Below are 23830 nucleotides of genomic sequence, written 5' to 3' on the forward strand. Positions count from 1 at the left end.
ACCCAAGAGAGGAGACAACCTGAGACACAACCCGAGAGACAACTCGGGAGACAACCCAAGAGACAACCCGAGATAGAGACAACCCGAGAGACAACCCGAGAGACAACCCGGGAGACAACCCGAGAGAGGAGACAACCCGAGAGACAACCCGAGAGAGAACCCGAGAGACAACCCAAGAGACAACCCGAGATAGAGACAACCCGAGAGTCAACCCGGGAGACAACCCGAGAGAGGAGACAACCTGAGAGAGGAGACAACCTGAGAGAGAACCTGAGAGGAGACAACCTGAGAGAGGAGACAACCTGAGAGACAACCTGAGAGAGGAGACAACCTGAGAGAGGAGACAACCTGAGAGAGGAGACAACCTGAGAGAGGAGACAACCTGAGAGACAACCTGAGAGAGGAGATAACCTGAGAGACAACCTGAGAGAGGAGACAACCTGAGAGAGGAGACAACCTGAGAGACAACCTGAGAGAGGAGACAACCTGAGAGACAACCTGAGAGAGGAGACAACCTGAGAGAGGAGACAACCTGAGAGAGGAGACAACCTGAGAGACAACCTGAGAGAGGAGACAACCTGAGAGACAACCTGAGAGAGGAGACAACCTGAGAGAGGAGACAACCTGAGAGACAACCTGAGAGAGGAGACAACCTGAGAGACAACCTGAGAGAGGAGACAACCTGAGAGAGGAGACAACCTGAGAGAGGAGACAACCTGAGAGACAACCTGAGAGAGGAGACAACCTGTGAGAGGAGACAACCTAAGAGAGGAGTCAACTTGAGAGACAAGCTGGGAGACCAGACAACCTGAGAGAGGAGACCAGCTGAGACAACCTGAGATGGAGGGAGAGGAGACAACCTGAGAGACAACTTGAGAGACAACCTGAGAGAGGAGACAACCCGAGAGAAAACCTGAGACAGAGAGCGAGGGAAAGAGACAAGACTACCCGAGACAGAAAGAGGAAACAACCTGGGACAGAGAGAGAGAAAGAGAGGAGACAACCTGAGACAGAGTGAAAGAGAAAGAGAGGAGACAACCTAAGACAGAGAAAGGGGACAACCTGAAACAGAGAAAGAGAGGAGACAGCCTAAGACACAGAGAGCAGACAACTTGAGACATCTCTTGAAACACAGAGAGGAGACAACCTGAAACTGCCTGAGAGACAGAGAGAGAGAGAGGAGACAACCAGAGACAGAGTGAGAGAAAGAGGAGACAATCTGAGACAGAGAGAAAGGGAAGAGACAATCATAGAGACAACCTGAGCGAGGGAGAGAGAAAGAGAGGAGACAACCTGAGACATCACCTGAGAGAGAGAAAGAGAGTAGACAACCATAGAGATAACCTGAGACAGAGAAAGAATAAGAGAGGAGACAACCCGAGACAGAGAGAGAGAGGAGACAACGTGAGACAGAGGGGACAACACCTGAGACATTGCCTGAGAGAGAGGAGACAACACCTGAGACAACCTGAGACAGAGAGAGAGGGGACAACACCTGAGAGAGAGGAGAGACAACACCTGAGACAACGTGAGACAGAGAGAGAGGACAACACCTGAGAGAGAGGAGAGACAACACCTGAGACAACCTGAGACAGAGAGAGAGGGGACAACACCTGAGAGAGAGGAGAGACAACACCTGAGACAACCTGAGACAGAGAGAGAGGGGACAACACCTGAGACAACGTGAGACAGAGAGAGAGGGGACAACACCTGAGAGAGAGGAGACAACACCTGAGACAACCTGAGACAGAGAGAGAGGGGACAACACCTGAGAGAGAGGAGAGACAACACCTGAGACAACGTGAGACAGAGAGAGGGGACAACACCTGAGAGAGAGGAGAGACAACACCTGAGACAACCTGAGACAGAGAGAGAGGGGACAACACCTGAGAGAGAGGAGAGACAATACCTGAGACAACGTGAGACAGAGAGAGAGGGGAGAACACCTGAGAGAGAGGAGAGACAACACCTGAGACAACCTGAGACAGAGAGAGAGGGGACAACACCTGAGAGAGAGGAGAGACAACACCTGAGACAACCTGAGACAGAGAGAGAGGGGACAACACCTGAGAGAGAGGAGAGACAATACCTGAGACAACGTGAGACAGAGAGAGAGGGGAGAACACCTGAGAGAGAGGAGAGACAACACCTGAGACAACCTGAGACAGAGAGAGAGGGGACAACACCTGAGAGAGAGGAGAGACAACACCTGAGACAAACAGGTGCCATCACCTGAGAGAGACACACAGAGGAGACAGCACCTGAGATACAAACAGGTGCCATCACCTGAGAGACAGACAGGCGCCAACACCTGAGAGAGACACAGAGGTGCCAACACCAGGGAGAGAGAGAGTGGTGCCAACACGAGAGACACAGAGGAGACCACACCTGAGAGAGAGACGGAGGTGCCAATACCTGAGAGAGAGACTGGCGTCGGCACCTGAAAGACAGACAGGTGCCAACACCTGATAGCGCAACAAACGAGACAACACCAGAGAGAGACAGGCAGACAAGCCAAAAAGATCCCACACCTGAGAGAGACAGAGGTATCAATACCCGAGAGACAGAGGCGCCAACACCTGAAAGACGAAGAGGTGTCAACACCCGAGAGACAGAGAGGTACCAGCACCCGAGAGACAGAGGTGCCAACACCTGAGAGACAGAGGTGCCAACACCTGAGAGACAGAGAGGTATCAACACCCGAGAGACAGAGCCGCTAACACCCGAGAGACAGAGGTGCCAACACCCGAGAGACGAGAGGTCTCAACAACCGAGAGACAGAGGTGCTAACGCCCGAGAGACAGAGGTGTCAACACTCGAGAGACAGAGGTGCCAACACCCAAGAGACAGAGGTGTCAACACCCGAGAGACGAGAGGTGTCAATACCCGAGAGACGAGAGGTGTCAACACCCGAGAGACAGAGGCGCTAGCACCCGAGAGACAGAGGTGCCAACACCCGAGAGACGGAGAGGTATCAACACCCGAGAGACAGAGGTATCAACACCCGAGAGACAGAGGTGCCAACACCCTAGAGACAGAGGTGCCAACACCTGAGAAACCGAGGTGTCAACACCCGAGAGACAGAGGTATCAACACCCGAGAGACAGAGGTGCCAACACCCGAGAGACAGAGGTGCCAACACCTGAGAGACGAGAGGTGTCAACACCCGAGAGACAGAGGTGTCAACACCCGAGAGACAGAGGCGCTAACACCTGAGAGACAGAGGTGCCAACACCCGAGAGAGAGAGGTGCCAACACCCGAGAGACAGAGGCGCTAACACCCGAGAGACAGAGGTGCCAACACCTGAGAGACGAGAGGTGTCAACACCCGAGAGACAGAGGTGTCAACACCCGAGAGACAGAGGCGCTAACACCTGAGAGACAGAGGTGCCAACACCCGAGAGAGAGAGGTGCCAACAGCTGAGAGACGAGAGGTGTCAACACCCGAGAGACAGAGGTGTCAACACCCGAGAGACAGAGGTGCCAACACCCGAGAGACAGGTGCCCACACCTGAAAGGCAGAGGTGCCAACACCTGAGAGACAGAGGTGCCAACACCCGAGAGACAGAGGTGTCAACACCTGAGAGACGAGAGGTGTCAACACCCGAGAGACAGAGGTGCCAACACCCGAGAGACAGAGGTGTCAACACCCGAGAGACAGAGGTGCCAACACCCGAGAGACAGAGGTGCCAACACCCGAGAGACAGAGGTGCCAACACCCGAGAGACAGAGGTGTCAACACCCGAGAGACGAGAGGTGTCAACATCCGAGAGACAGAGGTGCCAACACCTGAGAGACAGAGGTGCCAACACCCGAGAGACAGAGGTGCCAACACCCGAGAGACAGAGGTGCCAACACCCGAGAGACGAGAGGTGTCAACACCCGAGAGACGAGAGTTGCCAACACCTGAGAGACAGAGGTGCCAACACCCGAGAGACAGAGGTGCCAACACCTCAGAGGCAGAGGTGCCAACACTTGAGACACAGAGGTGCCAACACCTGAGAGAGAGACAGAGGTACCAACACCTGAGAGCAGAGGTGCCAACACCTTAGAGACAGAGGTACCAATACCTGAGAGACACAGAGGTGCTAACACCTGAGAGAAACTGAGGTGCCAGCACTTGAGACACAGAGGTGCCAACACCTGTGAGAGGGAGAATACACTTGAGAGGAGAATACTTCTGAGAGAGGAGCTTACACCTGAAGGAGGAGCTTATACCTGAGGGAGAAGAGCACACAACAAAGAAAGGAGCATATACCTGTGAGAGGATATCGAACTTGAGAAGGACATATACCTGGGAGAGGAGCAAACACCCCAGATAAGAGCTTATGCCTAAGAAAGGATACAGCATCTGAGAGCGATAGAGGGACACTCATTCATGAGAGAGGTGAAAACACCTGCATGGGAAACAGACAATAAAGACCTGAAAGAGGCTGGAACAAATAAAGGAGACAGAGCAAACAACTGAGAGAGGATAGTGCATTGAGACAGAGGTTTACACCTGATAGGGCACCTGAGAGAAGAGGGAAAAGGATATATAACCTGAGAGTGGAGTAAACAACCAAGAGAGGACTACAACAAGTGAGAGACAGAGCAGATGGCATTTATGAGAGGAACGTACATCTGAGAAAGAGGATACGACATCTGAAAGAGGAGAAAACACTTGAGTTAGAAGATTGCCTTACTTGAAAGGGAAAGGGGTACAAATACCTGAGAGAGGGGAACAATACCTGAGAGAGAGGATTACAACATGAGAGAGCGGTAGAGGGACAAACACCCGAGACAGAGGGGACACAGCACCTGAGAGACGATACAGTACCTGAGAGAGAGGGTACACCTGATAGAGAGGGTACAGCTGAGCGAGCAAATACAGCAACTAAGAGAGGGTACAGCACCTGAGAGAAGGGATTGTACCTGAGAGGGAGATTGCAGCTGAGAGAGTGATATACACCTGAGAGAGTGATATACACCTGAGAGAGTGATATACAACACCTGAGAGAGTGATATACACGTGAGAGAGTGATATACATCTGAGAGAGTGATATACACCTGAGAGAGTGATATACACCTGAGAGAGTGATATACAACATCTGAGAGAGTGATATACAACATCTGAGAGTGTGATATACAACATCTGAGAGTGTGATATACATCTGAGAGAGTGATATACAACACCTGAGAGAGTGATATACACGTGAGAGTGTGATATACAACATCTGAGAGAGTGATATACACCTGAGAGAGTGATATACAACACCTAAGAAAGTGATATACACGTGAGAGTGTGATATACAACATCTGAGAGAGTGATATACACCTGAGAGAGTGATATACACCTGAGAGAGTGATATACAACACCTGAGAGAGTGATATACACGTGAGAGTGTGATATACAACATCTGAGAGAGTGATATACACCTGAGAGAGTGATATACATCTGAGGGAGTGATATACAACACCTGAGAGAGAATCATATATCTGAGAGAGTACAACACCTGGGAAAAGAGAAGATCAAACACCCGGAGAGTGAATACACCTGAGAGGATGATGAACCCGAGAGAGGACACCACTGATAGAGAGGATTCAAACTCCGAGTGAGTGATAATTGGAGATGACAAATGTTTAACCTATTCGTATGACAGTCCTCTGTGCACTATCTTAATACAGCCACATCTAAGGGTGGCCTGAAGACAAAGTCCCAAAGTTTCCGACAGGAGGCCCCTTATCAGAGACATGCTGCGCTCTCGGAGGGTCAATGCTGAGGGAGCTCTGCATTGTCGGAGGAGCAGTACTGAGGGAGCGCAGCGCTGTCGGAGGGGCAGTACTGAGGGAGCCTGCTGCACTATTGGAGGGGCAGTACTGAGGGAGCGCTGCACTGTCGGAGGGGCAGTACTGAGGGAGTCTGCTGCACTATTGGAGGGGCAGTACTGAGAGCGCTGCACTGTCGGAGGGACAGTACTGAGGGAGCGCTGCACTGTCGGAGGGGCAGCACTGAGAAGAACATAAGAAATAGGAGCAGGAGTAGGCCAATCGGCCCCTCGAGCCTGCTCCACCATTCAATAAGATTATGGCTGATCTGATCCTAACCTCAAATCTTCTATCACTCTCCATCCCACCCGAACCCATGTGATCTCCCAGGAGAGGCGAAAAACCAGTTAAAAACCCAATGGCCAATTTGGGAGAAAAAATCTGGGAAATTCCTCTCCGACCCATCTAGGCGATCGAAACTCTTCCAGGAGATCACTTTGTCCCTATATTTTCTACAGTACTTACCTTCTGTAAATCTCCACCCTAGCCAGGAACAGGAATAAAACCATCTCCTGAAATCTAACACAGAATTAGAACACAAGAAGTAGGAACAGAACCAGGCTACATGGCCCCTGGGCCCGCTCCACTACCCACAGGGCCATGACCATTCCGAACCTAGACTCATGTCCAATTTCCTGCCCGCTCCCCGTAACCCTTAATTCCCTTTACTTCTAGGAAACTATCTATTTCTGTTTTAAATTTATTTAATGATGCAGCTTCCACAGCTTTCTGGGGCAGCAAATTCCACAAACCTACCACCCTCTGAGTGAAGAAGTTTCTCCTCATCTCAGTTTTGAAAGAGCAGCCCCTTATTTTAAGATTATGCCCCCTAGTTCTAGTTTCACCCATCATTGGGAACATCCTCACCGCATTCACCCGATCAAACCCCTTCACAATCTTACATGTTTCAATAAGATCGCCTCTCATTCTTCTGAACTCCAATGAGTAGAGTCCCAATCTACTCAACCTCTCCTCATATGACCACCCCCTCATTCCCGGGATTAACCGAGTGAACCTTCTTTGTACTGACTCGAGAGCAAGTATGTCTTTTCTGAAGTATGGACACCAAAACTGTATGCAGTATTCCAGGTGCGGTCTCACCAATACCTTGTATAACTGCAGCAATACCTCCCTGTTTTTATATTCTATCCCCCTCGCAATAAAAGCCAACATTCCATTGGCCTTCTTGATCACTTGCTGCACCTGCATACTAACTTTTTGAGTTTCGTGCACCAGGACCCCCAGATCCCTTTGTACTTCAGTACTTTCCAGTTTCTTGCCATTAAGATAATAACTTGCTCTATGATTTTTCCTGCCAAAGTGCATAACCTCACACTTTCCAGTATTGTATTCCATCTGCCAAATCTCTGCCCACTTACTTAGCCTGTCTATATCACTTTGCAGGTTTTTTATGTCCTCCTCACTCAATACTTTCCCTCCCATCTTTGTATCATCTGCAAACTTTGATATGTTACACTCGGTCCCCTCCTCCAAATCGTTAATATAGATTGTAAAGAGTTGGGGACCCAGCACTGACCCCTGCGGAACACCACTAGTTACTGATTGCCAGTCTGAGAATGAACAATTTATCCCAACTCTCTGCTTTCTGTTAGAGAGCCAATTCTCCACCCACGCCAAAATATTACCCCCAATCCCATGATTTTTTATCTTGAGCAATAATCTTTTGTGTGGCACCTTGTCAAATGCCTTTTGGAAGTCTAAATACACTACGTCCACTGGTTCTCCTTTATCCACCCTGTATGATACTTCCTCAAAGAACTCAAGCAAATTTGTCAAACATGACTTCCCCTTCATGAAACCATGCTGAGTTTGTCCTGTTAAATTATGCTTATCCAAATGTCCCTGCACTGTCGGAGGGACAGTACTGAGGGAGTCTGCTGCACTGTGGGAGGGGCTGTACTGAGGAAGTCTGCTGCACTGTGGGAGGGGCTGTACTGAGGGAGTCTGCTGCACTGTGGGAGGGGCTGTACTGAGGGAGTCTGCTGCAATGTGGGAGGGGCTGTACTGAGGGATTCTGCTGCACTGGCGGAGGGGCTGTACTGAGGGAGTCTGCTGCACTGTGGGAGGGGCTGTACTGAGGGAGTCTGCTGCACTGGTGGAGGGGCAGTACTGAGGGAGCGCTGCACTGTCGGAGGGGCAGTACTGAGGGAGCGCTGCACTGTCGGAGGGGCAGTACTGAGGGAGTGCTGCAATGTCGGAGGGGCAGTACTGAGGGAGAGCCGCACTGTCGGAGGGGCAGTATTGAGGGAGCGCTGCACTGTCGGAGGGACAGTATTGAGGGAGCGCTGCACTGTCGGAGGGTCAGTACTGAGGGAGAGCCGCACTGTCGGAGGGTCAGTACTGAGTGGGCGCTGCACTATCGGAGTGGCAGTACTGAGGGAGAGCCGCACTGTCGGAGGGGCAGTACTGAGGGGGCGCTGCACTGTCAGAGGGGCAGTACTGAGGGAGCGCTGCACTGTCGGAGGGGTAGTACTGAGGGCACCCTGCACTGTCGGAGGGACAGTATTGAGGGAGCGCTGCACTGTCGGAGGGGCAGTACCGAGGGAGCGCTGCACTGTCGGAGGGTCAGTACTGAGGGAGTGCCGCAGTATCGGAGGAGCAGTACTGAGGGAGTGCCGCACTGTCAGAGGGGCAGTACTGAGGGAGAGCCGCACTGTCGGAGGGGCAGTACTGAGGGAGTGCCGCACTGTTGGAGGGGCAGTACTGATGGAGAGCCGCACTGTCGGAGGGTCAGTACTGAGGGAGCGCTGCCCTGTCGGAGGGGCAGTACTGAGGGAGTGCTGCCCTGTCGGAGGGGCAGTACTGAGGGAGAGCCGCACTGTCAGAGGGTCAGTACTGAGGGAGCGCTGCCCTGTCGGAGGGGCAGTACTGAGGGGGTGCTGCCCTGTCGGAGGGTCAGTACTGAGGGAGCGCTGCCCTGTCGGAGGGGCAGTACTGAGGGAGCGCTGCACTGTCGGAGGGTCAGTACTGAGGGAGCGCTGCACTGTCGGAGGGGCAGTACTGAGGGAGTGCTGCACTGTCGGAGGGGCAGTACTGAGGGTCTGATCGTGATCACATTGCTGTTTGTGAGAGCTTGCTGTGTGCAAATTGGGTGCTGCGTTTCCTACATTACAACTGACTGCACTTCACAAGTACTTGATTGGCTGTAAAGCGCTTTGGGACATCCTGAGGTCGTGAAAAGCGCCATATAAGTGGTGATTTCTTTCTTTATACAGTAGATGCAGCAGATAAGAAAATCAATGTGTAGCTCAGAGACCTTTATCAAGTGAATAGTCCAATCTGTGTTGAATCTTCGAATGCCAGCTGGGGAGGCATTAGAGGCTTACAACAGGCCTCACCCTCTCCGGGTTAAGAGGAATACAATGAGCCAGTGTTTTGTGAGACCTGCTGGAAGTGCGGGCATTGGTCGAGGACAGTTGCATCATAGGAACAGGAGGAGGCCATTTAGCCCCTCGAGCCTGTTCCCCCTATCTCTGTCACCTCCTCCAGCCCCTACAACCCTCCCTATCTCTGTAACCTCCTCCAGCCCCTACAACCCTCCCTATCTCTGTAACCTCCTCCAGCCCCTACAACCCTCCCTATCTCTGTAACCTCCTCCAGCCCCTACAACCTTCCCTATCTCTGTAACCTCCTGCAGCCTCTACAACCCTCCCTATCGCTGTAACCTCCTCCAGCCCCTACAACCCTCCCTATCTCTGTAACCTCCTCCAGCTCCTACAACCCTCCCGATCTCTGTAACCTCCTCCAGCCCCAACAACCCTCCCTATCGCTGTAACCACCTCCAGCCCCTACAACCCTCCCTATCGCTGTAACCTCCTCCAGCCCCTACAACCCTCCCTATCTCTGTAACCTCCTCCAGCCCCAACAACCCTCCCTATCTCTGTAAACTCCTCCAGCCCTACAACCCTCCGAGATATCTGCACTCCTCCAATTCCGGCCTCTTATGCGTCCCCCGATTTCCATCGCTCCACCATTGAGTGGCTGTGCCTTCAGCTGCCTAGCTCCCTAAGCTCAGGAATTCCCTCCCTAAACCATCGTCCCTACCTCTTCTCCTTTAAGGCTCTCCTCCTTGACCAAGCTTTTGGGCCACTTATCCTAATATCCCCTTACGTGGTTCGGTATTAAATTTTGTTTTGATTTACGCTCCTGTGAAGCGCCTTGGGACGTTTTTACTACATTAACGGTGCGGTATAAATGCAAGTTGTTGTTGCTGAGTGTTCTGTGAGTTACGATGTGCATATATCGTTTTGAGCTTGCACCTCACAGTTAGCATGCGTGACAGTTAAAAGTTCTGCATTCTGCGGTCTACCTTGCAGCTCTCTTCAGTGAGGATTAGCTTCATTTAGAAGCACTTTGGGTCAGAAAATGTTGTTAAATCTGTTTCTCCTTTTCTAATTTAGCAGCATGGATGATCTGACTGCAGGCAACTGGGCCAATGACCTGCCAGCTCCAGCCCCAGAAAGCGGCATGGCAACACCAGCCCCCAGTGCTGTCAGTACACCGCCAAATACACCCAAGCAGAAACACGTAACGATCAACGTAAGCACGCACAATCTGTTCGCCAAGCGTGTCCTGTAATCTGCAGGCAGTCATTGTATCTCGCTGTCTGTGTGCCCGCTGGGCACGTGCCTGCTGTTTCTCCATCCTGTTTGTCTCCCTCTGCCCCCAACTCAGCCCCTTCTCACTGAGTGTATGTAAAGGACGACTATGTGCTGCCCCATATCCCAACTCGCACCAAGTCCCGTTCGCCCATCACCCCCACCTGTGCTCACTGACCTACATTGGCTCCCGGTCCGGCACCACCTCCATTTTAAAATTCGTATCCTTGTTTTGAAATACCTCTATTGCCTCGCACCCCTCCTTATGTCTGTAACCTCCTCCAGCCCGACAACCCTCCGAGATCTCTGCGCTCCTCCAATTCTGGCCTCTTGCGCATCCCCTATTTTAATCGCTTTTACAATGTTAAAGGCAAGGTTATCCACTTCGGTGGCAAAAACAGGAAGACATTATTATCTGAACGGCAATAGATTGGGAAAAGGGGAACTGCAACGAGACCTGGGTGTCCTTGTGCACCTGTCGCTGAAGGTAAGCATGCAGGTGCAGCAGGCGGTTAAGAAGGCAAATGGTATGTTGGCCTTCGTAGCGAGAGGGTTTGAGTACAGGAACAAGGATGTCTTGCTGCAGTTGTACAGGGTCTTGGTGAGACCGCACCTGGAGTATTGTGTGCAGTTTTGGTCGCCTTATCTGAGGAAGGATGTCCTTGCCATGGAGGGAGTGCAGCGAAGATTCACCAGGCTGATACCTGGGATGGCAGGAATGACGTATGAGGAGAGATTGGGACGATTAGGCTTGTACTCGCTGGAGTTTATAAAAATGAGAGGGGATCTCATTGAAACTTATAAAATTCTAACAGGACTAGACAGACTAGATGCAGGAAGGATGTTCCTGATGGAGGGGGAGTCCAGAACCAGGGGTCACAGTCTAAGGATAAGGGGTGGGCCATTTAGGACAGAGATGAGGAGGAATTTATTCACCCTTTTGAATTCTCTACCACACAAGGCAGTTGAGGCCAATTCATTAAATACATTCAAGAAGGAGTTGGATATATTTCTTGAGGCTAAAGGGATCAAGGGATATGGGGAGAAAGCAGGACCAGGGTACTGAATTTGGATGACCAGCCATGATCTCATTGAATGGCAGAGCAGGCTCGAGGGGCCGAATGGCCTACTCCTGCTCCTAGCTTCTATGTTTCTAAAGGCGCTGTATCAATGCAAGCTGTTGTTGTTGTATGTGGACTTACAGGCAGATTTTCCAGGTGGGAATACGGGTGGGGAGATTCAGACAAAGCAGCTTGCCAGATTTTTTATCCATGAAATTGAAAGAGGGTTTCCCGTATGAGCTCCAGCTAGGCGATGCTTTGCGTCCAAGTGCTCAAGAGGAAGATTTGTCCCCTACTCTGCCGCTTTAATAGATATTCCCACCAAACAAGCAACTTCAACCCGTATAAACACAAATGGCGATATACAGACTGAGGTTGTTTGCATGGTGGGAGAAGCTACTAAAATATCTAGTCAATTTTAGTGCCGCTCCCCCACTGCCCCAGTGTCACTGACCTTCATTGGCTCCCCATCTCCACAATATCCTAAATCTCCTCTAGCTCTACAACCACCCACCGCACCGCCCCCAGCCCCCCGCCCCCCCAGGACTCTCTGCTCCTCCGCCTCTGGCCTCTTGTTCATCTCCTGCATTCGGCCGTCTAGGCCCCCTGCTGTCCTCCTTAAACCTCTCTGACTCTCCACCTCCCTCTCCTCCTTTAAGATCTTCCTTATAACCCACCATTTCCACCCATCCTTCTTTGGCTCGGCATCCATTTTTTTGTTTAGGCCTCTGTGAAGAGGAGCCTTTGAATGTTTATTTTGATGTTAAAGCCGTTCTATCGGGGAGCCTTTGGGTGTTTATTTTGACATGAAAGCTGCTCTATAAATGCACGTTGTTGTTGGAACAATGAATCCAGTCCCACTCAATTCCTGCAACAAAAATCACAGCTGAACCAAGATAGCTGAACATAGGAACAGGAGTAGGCCATTCAGCCTCTCGAGCCTGCGATGGAAAAGAACTCCTCCTCCTTCTTGGAATAGTGCCACAGGATCATTAAATTTAACGCCTCGATTTTAAAATTCTCATTCTTGTGTTCAAATCTTTCCATGGCCTCCCCCTCCCTATCTCTGTAACCTCCTCCAGCCCTACCACCCTCCAAAATCTCTGTAACCTCCTCCAGCCACTACAACCCTCCCTATCTCTGTAACCTCCTCCAGCCCCTACAACCCTCCCTATCTCTGTAACCTCCTCCAGCCCTACCAACCTCCAAAATCTCTGTAACCTCCTCCAGCCCCAACAACCCTCCCTATCTCTGTAACCTCCTCCAGCCCCGACAACTCTCCCTATCTCTGTAACCTCCTCCAGCCCCTACAACCCTCCCTATCTCTGTAACCTCCTCCAGCCCTACAACCCTCCCTATCTCTGTAACCTCCTCCAGCCCTACCAACCTCCAAAATCTCTGTAACCTCTTCCAGCTCCTACAACCCTCCCTATCTCTGTAACCTCCTCCAGCCCTACAACCCTCCCTATCTCTGTAACCTCCTCCAGCCCCTACAACCCTCCCTATCTCTGTAACCTCCTCCGGCCCCTACAACACTCCCTATCTCTGTAACCCCCTCCAGCCCCTACAACCCTCCCTATCTCTGTAACCTCCTCCAGCCCTACAACCCTCCCTATCTCTGTAATCTCCTCCAGCCCCTACAACCCTCCCTATCTCTGTAATCTCCTCCAGCCCCAACAACCCTCCCTATCTCTGTAACCTCCTCCAGCCCTACAACCCTCCCTATCTCTGTAACCTCCTCCAGCCCCTACAACCCTCACTCTCTCTGTAACCTCCTCCAGCCCTACAACCCTCCCTATCTCTGTAATCTCCTCCAGCCCCTACAACCCTCCCTATCTCTGTAACCTCCTCCAGCCCCTACAACCCTCCCTATCTCTGTAACCTCCTCCAGCCCTACAACCCTCCCTCTCTCTGTAACCTCCTCCAGCCCTACAACCCTCCCTATCTCTGTAACCTCCTCCAGCCCCTACAACCCTCCCTATCTCTGTAACCTCCTCCAGCCCTACCAACCTCCAAAATCTCTGTAACCTCCTCCAGCCCTACAACCCTCCCTATCTCTGTAACCTCCTCCAGCCCTACCAACCTCCAAAATCTCTGTAACATCTTCCAGCTCCTACAACCCTCCCTATCTCTGTAACCTCCTCCAGCCCTACAACCCTCCCTATCTCTGTAACCTCCTCCAGCCCCTACAACCCTCCCTATCTCTGTAATCTCCTCCAGCCCCTACAACCCTCCCTATCTCTGTAACCTCCTCCAGCCCCTACAACCCTCCCTATCTCTGTAACCTCCTCCAGCCCTACAACCCTCCCTATCTCTGTAACCTCCTCCAGCCCCTACAACCCTCCCTATCTCTGTAACCTCCTCCAGCCCTACCAACCTCCAAAATCTCTGTAACCTCCTCCAGCCCTACAACCCTCCCTATCTCTGTAATCTCCTCCAGCCCCTACAACCCTCCCTATCTCTGTAACTTCCTCCGGCCCCTACAACCCTCCCTATCTCTGTAACCTCCTCCAGCCCTACAACCCTCCCTATCTCTGTAACCTCCTCCGGCCCCTACAACACTCCCTATCTCTGTAACCCCCTCCAGCCCCTACAACCCTCCCTATCTCTGTAACCTCCTCCAGCCCTACAACCCTCCCTATCTCTGTAATCTCCTCCAGCCCCTACAACCCTCCCTATCTCTGTAATCTCCTCCAGCCCCTACAACCCTCCCTATCTCTGTAACCTCCTCCAGCCCTACAACCCTCCCTATCTCTGTAACCTCCTCCAGCCCCTACAACCCTCACTCTCTCTGTAACCTCCTCCAGCCCTACAACCCTCCCTATCTCTGTAACCTCCTCCAGCCCCTACAACCCTCCCTCTCTCTGTAACCTCCTCCAGCCCTACAACCCTCCCTATCTCTGTAATCTCCTCCAGCCCCTACAACCCTCCCTATCTCTGTAACCTCCTCCAGCCCCACAACCCTCCCTATCTCTGTAACCTCCTCCAGCCCTACAACCCTCCCTATCTCTGTAATCTCATCCAGCCCTACCACCCTCCAAAATCTCTGTGCTCCTCCAATTCTGTCCTCTTGCGCATCCCCGATTTTAATCGCTCCACCATTGGTGGCCGTGCCTTCAGCTGCCTAGGCCTTAAGCTCTGAAATTCCCTCCCTAAACCTCTCTAACTCTTTCCTCCTTTAAGACACTCAACAACAACTTGTATTTATATAGCGCCTTTAACGTAGTAAAGCATCCCAAGGCACTTCACAGGAGTATTATAAGACAAAAAATTTGACACCGAGCCACATAGGGAGAAATTAGAGCAGGTGACCAAAAGCTTGGTCAAAGAGGTAGGTTTTAAGGAGCGTCTTAAAGGAGGAGAGAGAGGTAGAGAGGCGGAGAGGTTTAGGGAGGGAATTCCAGAGCTTAGGGCCCAGGCAACAGAAGGCACGGCCAGCAATGGTTGAGCGATTATAATCAGGGATGCTCAAGAGGGCAGAATTAGAGGAGCGCAGATATCTCGGAGGTGGGGGGATGCGGTTGTAAGGCTGGAGGAGATTACAGAGATAGGGAGGGGGGCGAGGCCACGGAGGGATTTGAAAACAAGGATGAGAATTTTGAAATCGAGCCGTTGCTTAACCAGGAGCCAATGTAGGTCAACGAGCACAGGGTGATGGGTGAACGGGACTTGGTGCGAGTTAGGACACGGGCAGCCGAGTTTTGGATGACCTCAAGTTTACGTAGGGTGGAATGTGGGAGGCCAGCCAGGAGTGCGTTGGAACTCCTTAAAACCTAACATCTTGATCAAGCTTTAGGTCATCTGTCCTAATAGCGCCTTATGTGACTCGGTGTCAAATCTTGTTTGTTAACCGCCCCTGTGAAGCAGCTTGGGATGTTTTACTAGTTTAAATGTGCTGTATAAATACAAGGTAGGGAGCAGGGTGGGAGTGATGGGGGGCAGGATGGTGTGAGGCCATGAAGGGCTTTGAACACGAGGATGAGAATTTTAAAATCGAGGCCTTGCCGGACCGGGAGCCAATGTAGGCCAGCGAGCACGGGGGGGTCGGGGGGTGGGGCAGGTGGTGATGGGTGAACGGGACTTGGTGCGAGTTAGGATACGGGGCCAGCAGAGTTTTGGATGTTTGGAGTTTTGTTTTGTTCAGAGACACTGTATTGGAAAAAAAAATGTGACAGTGTGCATTCCCTCTTCTAGCCCGCTGCCCAGGAACAGCCAGTGCGTGCCAATGCCTTTGCGATGCAAGCACCACCACCAGAACCGATACCGATGCCACCTCCCCGTTTCACCAGGTTGGCACCAAGTACACCCCAACAAGATCCGCAGCAGTCTAATGTAAGACTATTCTTCCATCCACGTGCTCAAACTGTTTGTCGCGTAATTTATAAATACTCCGAATTTTCTCTCTCTCTGGCTCTTTGCGTTCCAGTTTTTACCTAATCCGCCCACCTTGGGGCTTGGCAACTACTTTCCCCATTTGTTAGGTGCGTCTCTGATCCTTTTGTCTATGTTGCCTTTTTTCAGTTCAATGTTGAAATACCACCAAGGGCTTCCTTGCCCTGTGGTGGGCACTCACACTGTCCCTCCTGCCTCCTAGCATAATATCGTGCTCCATTTCCATGACCCCTTGTCCTTGGGATCTACTGCTCGCCGCAGTGCAAACCAGGTGGACCAAAGCTGAGAGTGAGCCGATAAGTCAGTGGGGTCAGGCTTGGTCAGTGGACTGATGCTGGGATCTTGTAGACCTGGCAGTCCCATGACTCGTGTTGAGGTCATTATCTATTAAATCCACTCGTCTACCCCTGTACTGGTCAGGCATGGTCAGATATAGTACTGTGCTGAGAATCGCCAACTCAATGCTATCATGTACAGAGGCCTCCTTGACCTCAAAACGCACAGAACCAACCACACCAGATAGAAATGCTTGAAGCTAACCATGTAATCGAGTAGAACGGGCCTATATTCCCTGGAGTTTAGAAGAATGAGAGGTGATCTCATTGAAATGTCTAAAATTCTTAAAGGGCTTGACAGAGTAGCTGCTGAGAGGCTGTTTCCCCTTGGCTGGAAAGTCTAGAACAAGGGGTCACAGTCTCAGGCTAAAGGGTCGGCCATTTACATAAGAACATAAGAAATAGGAGCAGGAGTAGGCCAATCGGCCCCTCGAGCCTGCTCCGCCATTCAATAAGATCATGGCTGATCTGATCCTAACCTCAAATCTACAATCACTCTCCATCCCACCCGAACCCATGTGATCTCCCGGGAGAGGCGAAAAACCAGTTAAAAAACCCAATGGCCAATTTGGGAGAAAAAATCTGGGAAATTCCTCTCCGACCCATCTAGGCGATCGAAACTCTTCCAGGAGATCACTCTGTCCCTATATTTTCTACAGTACTTACCTTCTGTAAAGGCGATCTCCACCCCAGCCAGGAACAGGAATAAAACCATCTCCTGAAATCTAACACAGAATTAGAACACAAGAAGTAGGAGCAGGACCAGGCTACACGGCCCCTGACCCCGCTCCACTAACCACAGGGCCATGACCATTCCGAACCTAGACACATGTCCAATTTCCTGCCCGCTCCCCGTAACCTCTAATTCCCTTTACTTCTAAGAAACTATCTATTTCTGTTTTAAATTTATTTAATGATGTAGCTTCCACAGCTTTCTGGGGCAGCAAATTCCACAGACCTACCACCCTCTGAGTGAAGAAGTTTCTCCTCATCTCAGTTTTGAAAGAGCAGCCCCTTATTTTAAGATTATGCCCCCTAGTTCTAGTTTCACCCATCATTGGTGTTGTGTATGTAATATGTGTGCTACTTTGAACCTATGGACAGGACTACACTACTTGTAGGGCGTAGTGATACGCAGTACCACTCCTGGCCATAGGGGTATAAACAGTACTGTGGGTACTGATCTCCCCTCAGTTCCCGCCTGTGGGCATGAAGTAAAGACCTATGTATAGTCCCTACCTCCAACCAGTAAAGACCTGTTTGAGTTATACGTTTAAGTCTTTGTGTTAATTGTTCAATACAATACACATACTTAACACTGGCGACGAGTCAGGTTCTTACCCTGCGGCAGTTGAAGAGAGGTTTCAAACATCACCACCCCACTAGAAGCGACAGGCTTTAGGACTCTGAAGCCTCCATCAGCGACTGAGCACTGGAGTGCAGCAGCCATCCTGACAGCTTCCAGCGACTGACAGAAGTCTTTCTGCAGTTTCCTTGTTCAACCTAGGTGGTGGGGTAAGCCGTGCAGCGTTGGCTGCAAAGACAGGGCTGGGGAAGTTGGAGAAGATAAGGGCGATCGCAATCCCTGATAAGAGCCGCGGTGAAACGCGCGAGCGGGTAAGCCAGAGCCCGGGAGGGAGCGAGCAAGAGCCGCACGAGCGGGTGAGCCAGAGGCCGGGAGCCCCTTCAAGTGCGAGGCGCAGCGCGGGCCAGCGATCGGGACCAAAGATAAGGGCCGCACTCGGACTGAAAGGCGCGGCAGCTGCAGAAGCTCAAGGTGCGAGAGCCGCGGTGCACAGCGCGGGCTATCGATTGCGGCGAAGATAAGGGCCGCACTCGGGGGCTGAAGGGAGACGGCGTCGGGGGACGGGTGAAGACCGCCAAGCGCGGGAAAACCGCCATTTTGTGGGCGGAGGACGACGGCAAGAGCGGGAAGCCGCCATCTTTGATAACAAGTAAAGAAAATAAAATCTGAGAAATTGCAAATCTACAATGCCTAAACACGGGAATATTAGCACCTTTGATAGTGACCTCGAAGATTGGGCCATATATGTTGAAAGAGTAAAAAATTATAGTAAGGCCAATAAAATTCGTGACCAAGATAAAGCTCTAACATTATTAAATTTAATGGGTGCGAAGACATACGGGCAATTGAAACACCTGTTATCACCAGATGAACTGGCGGATAAGACGTTCGATGAGATTGTTACTGTCCTGAAAGATCATCTAAACCCCACGCCGCTGATGCTAGCGGAACGATTTAAATTTTACGACAGAAGGCAGCTACAGCATGAAAGCAATGCTGAATATTTGCTGGAATTGCATAAATTAGCGAAATATTGCCAGTTTGGAACGGGACTGACAGATGCACTACGAGACAAATTTGTGTGTGGTTTATTTAAACAGGATACACAAAAGCGACTGCTCGAGGAGAATGAGCTGACGCTTGAGAAGGCGGTCACTATGGCAGCAGCACACGAAGCCGCAGCGAGAGGCACGGCAGTAATGCAGCTACGGTCACCGGAGCTCAGTGCACACAAATTGGGTGTGAGTTCTGGCAAATGTTATCGTTGTGGAAAGACAACGCATGATCAGAACCAGTGTTGGTTTAAAAACCAAGAATGTAGAACTTGTGGTAGGCTTGGACATATAGCTAGAGTATGCAGGTCAGGGAAGAAGACCAGCAACAAGAAGTCACCGCAAGGAAAATACGCAAAGGTACACAAGGTGACCGAACAGGAGTCCGATTCAGACGCTAGCAGTAATGAACTGGCTAGCTTAAGCTGTAATGAACTGGCTAGCTTAAGAGTACTCAACGCTGGTAAGGGTGCAGACCTCCAGACAATTTGGGTCACTCTTCAGATAGAAGGAGTCCAAGTAAAACTGGAATTGGACACTGGATCGGCATTGACGGTCATAAATAAGAAAGATTACGGAAAGTTATTCCAACATATTCCCCTACAGGATACGGGGATTATATTGAAAACATACACGGGGCAAAGAGTGTACCCCATCGGGAAAATAGAGGTTGCAGTGGTCCACAAGGGCGAAGACAGTCAAATAATGGACTTATATGTGATATCTGAAGGAGGTTCTCCACTACTAGGACGGGAGTGGATTAGGAAAATGAATATGGACTGGCATTTCCTACAAACAATAATGAGTGAGAACTCGGTGAAGATAGTCGGCCCAGACTCTGGAACGGATGATGGTAAGCCCAACTCAGGTGCAAAAGACAAAGTTTCAGCACAGAATTCCACTGAGCAACAACAACATAGTTTAACTGTGGATTCTGAGTCTGGCAAGTCTACTGATGTGCCCATTTCTGAGGGACACCGGGCTCGAACTCAACTCCATTTCAAACTACAACAGCAATTAGAACAAATGCTTCACCGTTTTGAGCAAGAGTTGAATGCAACGAAAGAGTTCTTTGATATAGAGTTGGAGAATCTGGAAAGACAACAGAAGCAGCTGATGGAGAAAATGGAGCAGGAGCACACAAAACGTCTGATGTCAGAGGAGTTAACGGTCAGCCAACTCCTGCATATGCTGAAGGACAGGACTCTGAAATGGGAAAAACTTGAACACGAACTTCAATATTCAAACGAAAGGGGTTCGGAGCTCTCAAAGGTTATTGGAAGAGCTGAGGTGGCAACACAGACTGAGAACCTGCAACAGAGCAGCCCTTGGATGCCAAAAGTACGCTGACTCACGTCAACGTAGAACAACAGACCGCTGAAACAGCTGCTCCGGTAGAGGGATTGAATAGTCCGATCAATCAATCTCCAAAAGAAGTTGAAGTAGTAAAATCTCAAATGAGGTCATTAGTAAACGACTTGCTGAAAGCCCAGAAAAAGCTGGATGAAGAGGTACGCATGAAGAAGTCTCTTCAGGAAAGATGTCTGGACTTGGAACAAAAGCTGGCTAACGCCCAGCTGGGTATGGAGGAAATAGAAGACCCTCTCGCTGGCCTAGATCAGGACGACACCGAATATTACTATGTCCTGTCCTGCCCAACTTGTAACTTCGACTCCCACCATACAGAAATCATGGAGGAGCACCGAAAGTCTACGGAACATCGGGAGAAGGTGGCTCTACTACGGAAAAAGGAGTAAGAGAAGGAGGAACTGCGCATGCAGCTGGCAGCTGACAGTGGAGCCCAGAGAGTCTCCAAGAAGCAGAAAAGGAAAAGTCGAAACAGAAGATGACCCATCTGAACCATTATTACCTCTACCAGATCACACACGTGGTCCCTCCGAACGGAGCCAATTCAGTTCGGAAGTTCAAATTGTTAAATCCATGGAAGGACTATTGAATGAGTCACTCCAGCAACGTGAACCGACTACACCACAGAGATTGAATCTGTGAACTGTTTTCCGCAGAGACTGAATCTGTGATCTGTTTTGACATGAAGTTATCTATGTATCTATGTTATTCTGTTATGTAAACCTGAAGTTATATATGTATATATGTTATTACGTTATGTTAAATGGGGAGATGACTGTAAAGCTAGGAAGGGAGGAATGTTGTGTATGTAATATGTGTGCTACTTTGAACCTATGGACAGGACTGCACTACTTGTAGGGCGTAGTGATACGCAGTACCACTCCTGGCCATAGGGGTATAAATAGTACTGTGGGTACTGATCTCCCCTCAGTTCCCGCCTGTGGGCATGAAGTAAAGACCTATGTATAGTCCCTACCTCCAACCAGTAAAGACCTGTTTGAGTTATACGTTTAAGTCTTTGTGTTAATTGTTCAATACAATACACATACTTAACAATTGGGAACATCCTCACCGCATCCACCCGATCAAGCCCCTTCACAATCTTATATGTTTCAATAAGATCGCCTCTCATTCTTCTGAACTCCAATGAGTAGAGTCCCAATTTACTCAACCTCTCCTCATATGACCACCCCCTCATCCCCGGGATTAACCGAGTGAACCTTCTTTGTACTGACTCGAGAGCAAGTATGTCTTTTCTTAAGTATGGACACCAAAACTGTATGCAGTATTCCAGGTGCGGTTTCACCAATACCTTGTATAACTGCAGCAATACCTCCCTGTTTTTATATTCTATCCCCCTAGCAATAAAAGCCAACATTTCATTGGCCTTCTTAATCACTTGCTGCACCTGCATACTAACTTTTTGAGTTTCGTGCACCAGGACCCCCAGATCCCTTTGTACTTCAGTACTTTCCAGTTTCTTGCCATTAAGATAATAACTTGCTCTATGATTTTTCCTGCCAAAGTGCATAACCTCACACTTTCCAGTATTGTATTCCATCTGCCAAATCTCTGCCCACTTACTTAGCCTGTCTATGTCACTTTGCAGGTTTTTTATGTCCTCCTCACTCACTACTTTCCCTCCCATCTTTGTATCATCTGCAAACTTTGATATGTTACACTCGGTCCCCTCCTCTAAATCGTTGATATAGATTGTAAAGAGTTGGGGACCCAGCACTGACCCCTGCGGAACACCACTAGCTACTGATTGCCAGTCTGAGAATGAACCATTTATCCCAACTCTCTGCTTTCTGTTAGAGAGCCAATTCTCCACCCACACCAAAATATTACCCCCAATCCCATGATTTTTTATCTTGAGCAATAATCTTTTGTGTGGCACCTTGTCAAATGCCTTTTGGAAGTCTAAATACACTATGTCCACTGGTTCTCCTTTATCCATCCTGTATGTTAATTCCTCAAAGAACTCAAGCAAATTTGTCAAACATGACTTCCCCTTCATGAAACCATGCTGAGTTTGTCCTATTAAATTATGTTTATCCAAATGTCCCGTTACTGTCTCCTTAATAATGGACTCTAACATTTTACCAACCACAAATGTTAGGCTAACAGGTCTATAGTTTCCAGCCTTCTGCCTACTACCCTTTTTAAATAAGGGTGTTACATTAGTAGTTTTCCAATCTACCGGGACCTTTGCTGAGTCCAGGGAGTTTTGGAAAATTATTACCAATGCATCCACAATCCCTACCACCATCAGGTCCAGGGGATTTATCCGGCTTAAGTCCTGTTATTTTACCAAGTACCACTTCCTTAGTGATTTTAATCGTATTTAGCTCCTCCCCCGCTAGAGCCCCCTGTTTGTCCAGTGTTGGGATATTCTTAGTGTCCTCTACCGTAAAGACTGATACAAAGTATTTGTTCAGCATTTTTGCCATCTCCATATTTCCCACCATTAATTTCCCAGTCTCATCCTCTAAGGGACCAACATTTACTTTAGCCACCCTTTTTCTTTTAATATAACTATAGAAACTTTTGCTATCCGTTTTTATATTTTTTGCTAATTTACTTTCATAATCTATCTTCCCTTTCTTAATCAATCTTTTCGTTATTTTTTGCTGTCTTTTAAAGACTTCCCAATCTTCTATCATCCCACTAGATTTGGCTACCTTGTATGCCCTTGTTTTTAGTCGGATACTATCCTTAATTACTTTAAGAACATAAGAACATAAGAAATAGGAGCAGGAGTAGGCCAATCGGCCCCTCGAGCCTGCTCCACCATTCAATAAGATCATGGCTGATCTGATCCTAACCTTACTTAGCCACGGATGGCTATCATTTCTTTTACACCCTTTTTTCCTCAGTGGAATATTTTTTTTTTGGAAGTTGTAAAATAACTCCTTAAATGTACACCACTGATCATGTACCGTCTTACCCTTTAATCTATTTTCCCAGTCCACTCTAATCAATTCCGCTCTCATTCCTACATAGTCTCCTTTATTCAAGCTCAGCACGCTTGTTTGAGATCCAACCTTCTCACCCTCTACTTGAATATGGAATTCAACCATGTTATGGTCACTCATTCCAAGGGGATCCTTAACTAGGACATTTTTAATTAATCCTGTCTCATTACACAGGACCAAATCTAAGGTTGCTTGCCCCTTGGTCAGTTCAGTTACATACTGCTCAAGAAACCCATCCCTAATACACTCAATGAACTCATCCTCAAGGCTGCTCTGCCCAATTTGATTTGTCCAGTTAATATGATAGTTAAAATCCCCCATAATTATAGCTGTTCCCTTATTACAAGCCTCAACTATTTCCTGATTAATACTCCGCCCAACAGAGTTGCAACTGTTCGGAGGCCTATAGACTACGCCCACTAGTGTTTCTTTCCCCTTATTATTCCTTATCTCTACCCAAACTGTTTCACTATCCTGCTCCTTTGACCCAATATCATTTCTCTGTATTATAGTGATTCCTTCCTTTATTAACATAGCCACCCCACCTCCCCTCCCTTCCTGCCTGTCCTTCCTGATTGTTAAATAACCTGGTATGTTTAATTCCCAGGCATTGTCACCCTGCAGCCATGTTTCTGTAATGGCCACAAGATCATACCCATATGTAGTTGTTTCTGCCATTGACTCATTCATTTTGTTACGAATGCTACGTGCATTCAGATAAAGAACTTTCAAATATGTTTTGTGACACTTAGTTCCTGTTTTTTCCCCTTTTACTACTTTACCTTTTACTCCATACCTTCTGTCCCTTCCTGACACGTTCTGTTTTTTAATTTCCCCACTGCTACCTAAGTCTATGACCTTCTCCGTTGTCATTTCTGTTATTTGCTCTCTAGAAACCTCCCCCCCACTAA

At 49.3% G+C, this 23830-nt stretch overlaps 1 protein-coding gene across 3 annotated transcripts in view; it reads left to right on the forward strand.

The window, feature by feature from the left end:
• Positions 1 to 427: 427 nt before the first annotated feature.
• LOC147092069 (uncharacterized) overlaps positions 428 to 23830 on the forward strand; it is a 53543-nt gene continuing 30140 nt past the window's right edge. The window contains exons 1-3 of one of the 3 annotated variants that reach the window (XM_085975812.1): positions 428 to 5594; positions 10230 to 10368; positions 15683 to 15820. In XM_085975812.1, coding sequence (XP_085831938.1) covers positions 5545 to 5594; positions 10230 to 10368; positions 15683 to 15820 — 327 coding nt within the window. In that variant the 5' untranslated portion in view covers positions 428 to 5544. The remainder of the gene's footprint in view (positions 5595 to 10229; positions 10369 to 15682; positions 15821 to 23830) is intronic. The other 2 variants (XM_085975811.1, XM_085975810.1) reach the window with 2 other exon arrangements.

This window comes from Somniosus microcephalus, unplaced genomic scaffold (genome assembly GCF_052327205.1).
Source record: "Somniosus microcephalus isolate GS21.2 unplaced genomic scaffold, FLI_Smic_1.0 unresolved_chr2, whole genome shotgun sequence".
Taxonomy (NCBI): Eukaryota; Metazoa; Chordata; class Chondrichthyes; order Squaliformes; family Somniosidae; genus Somniosus; species Somniosus microcephalus.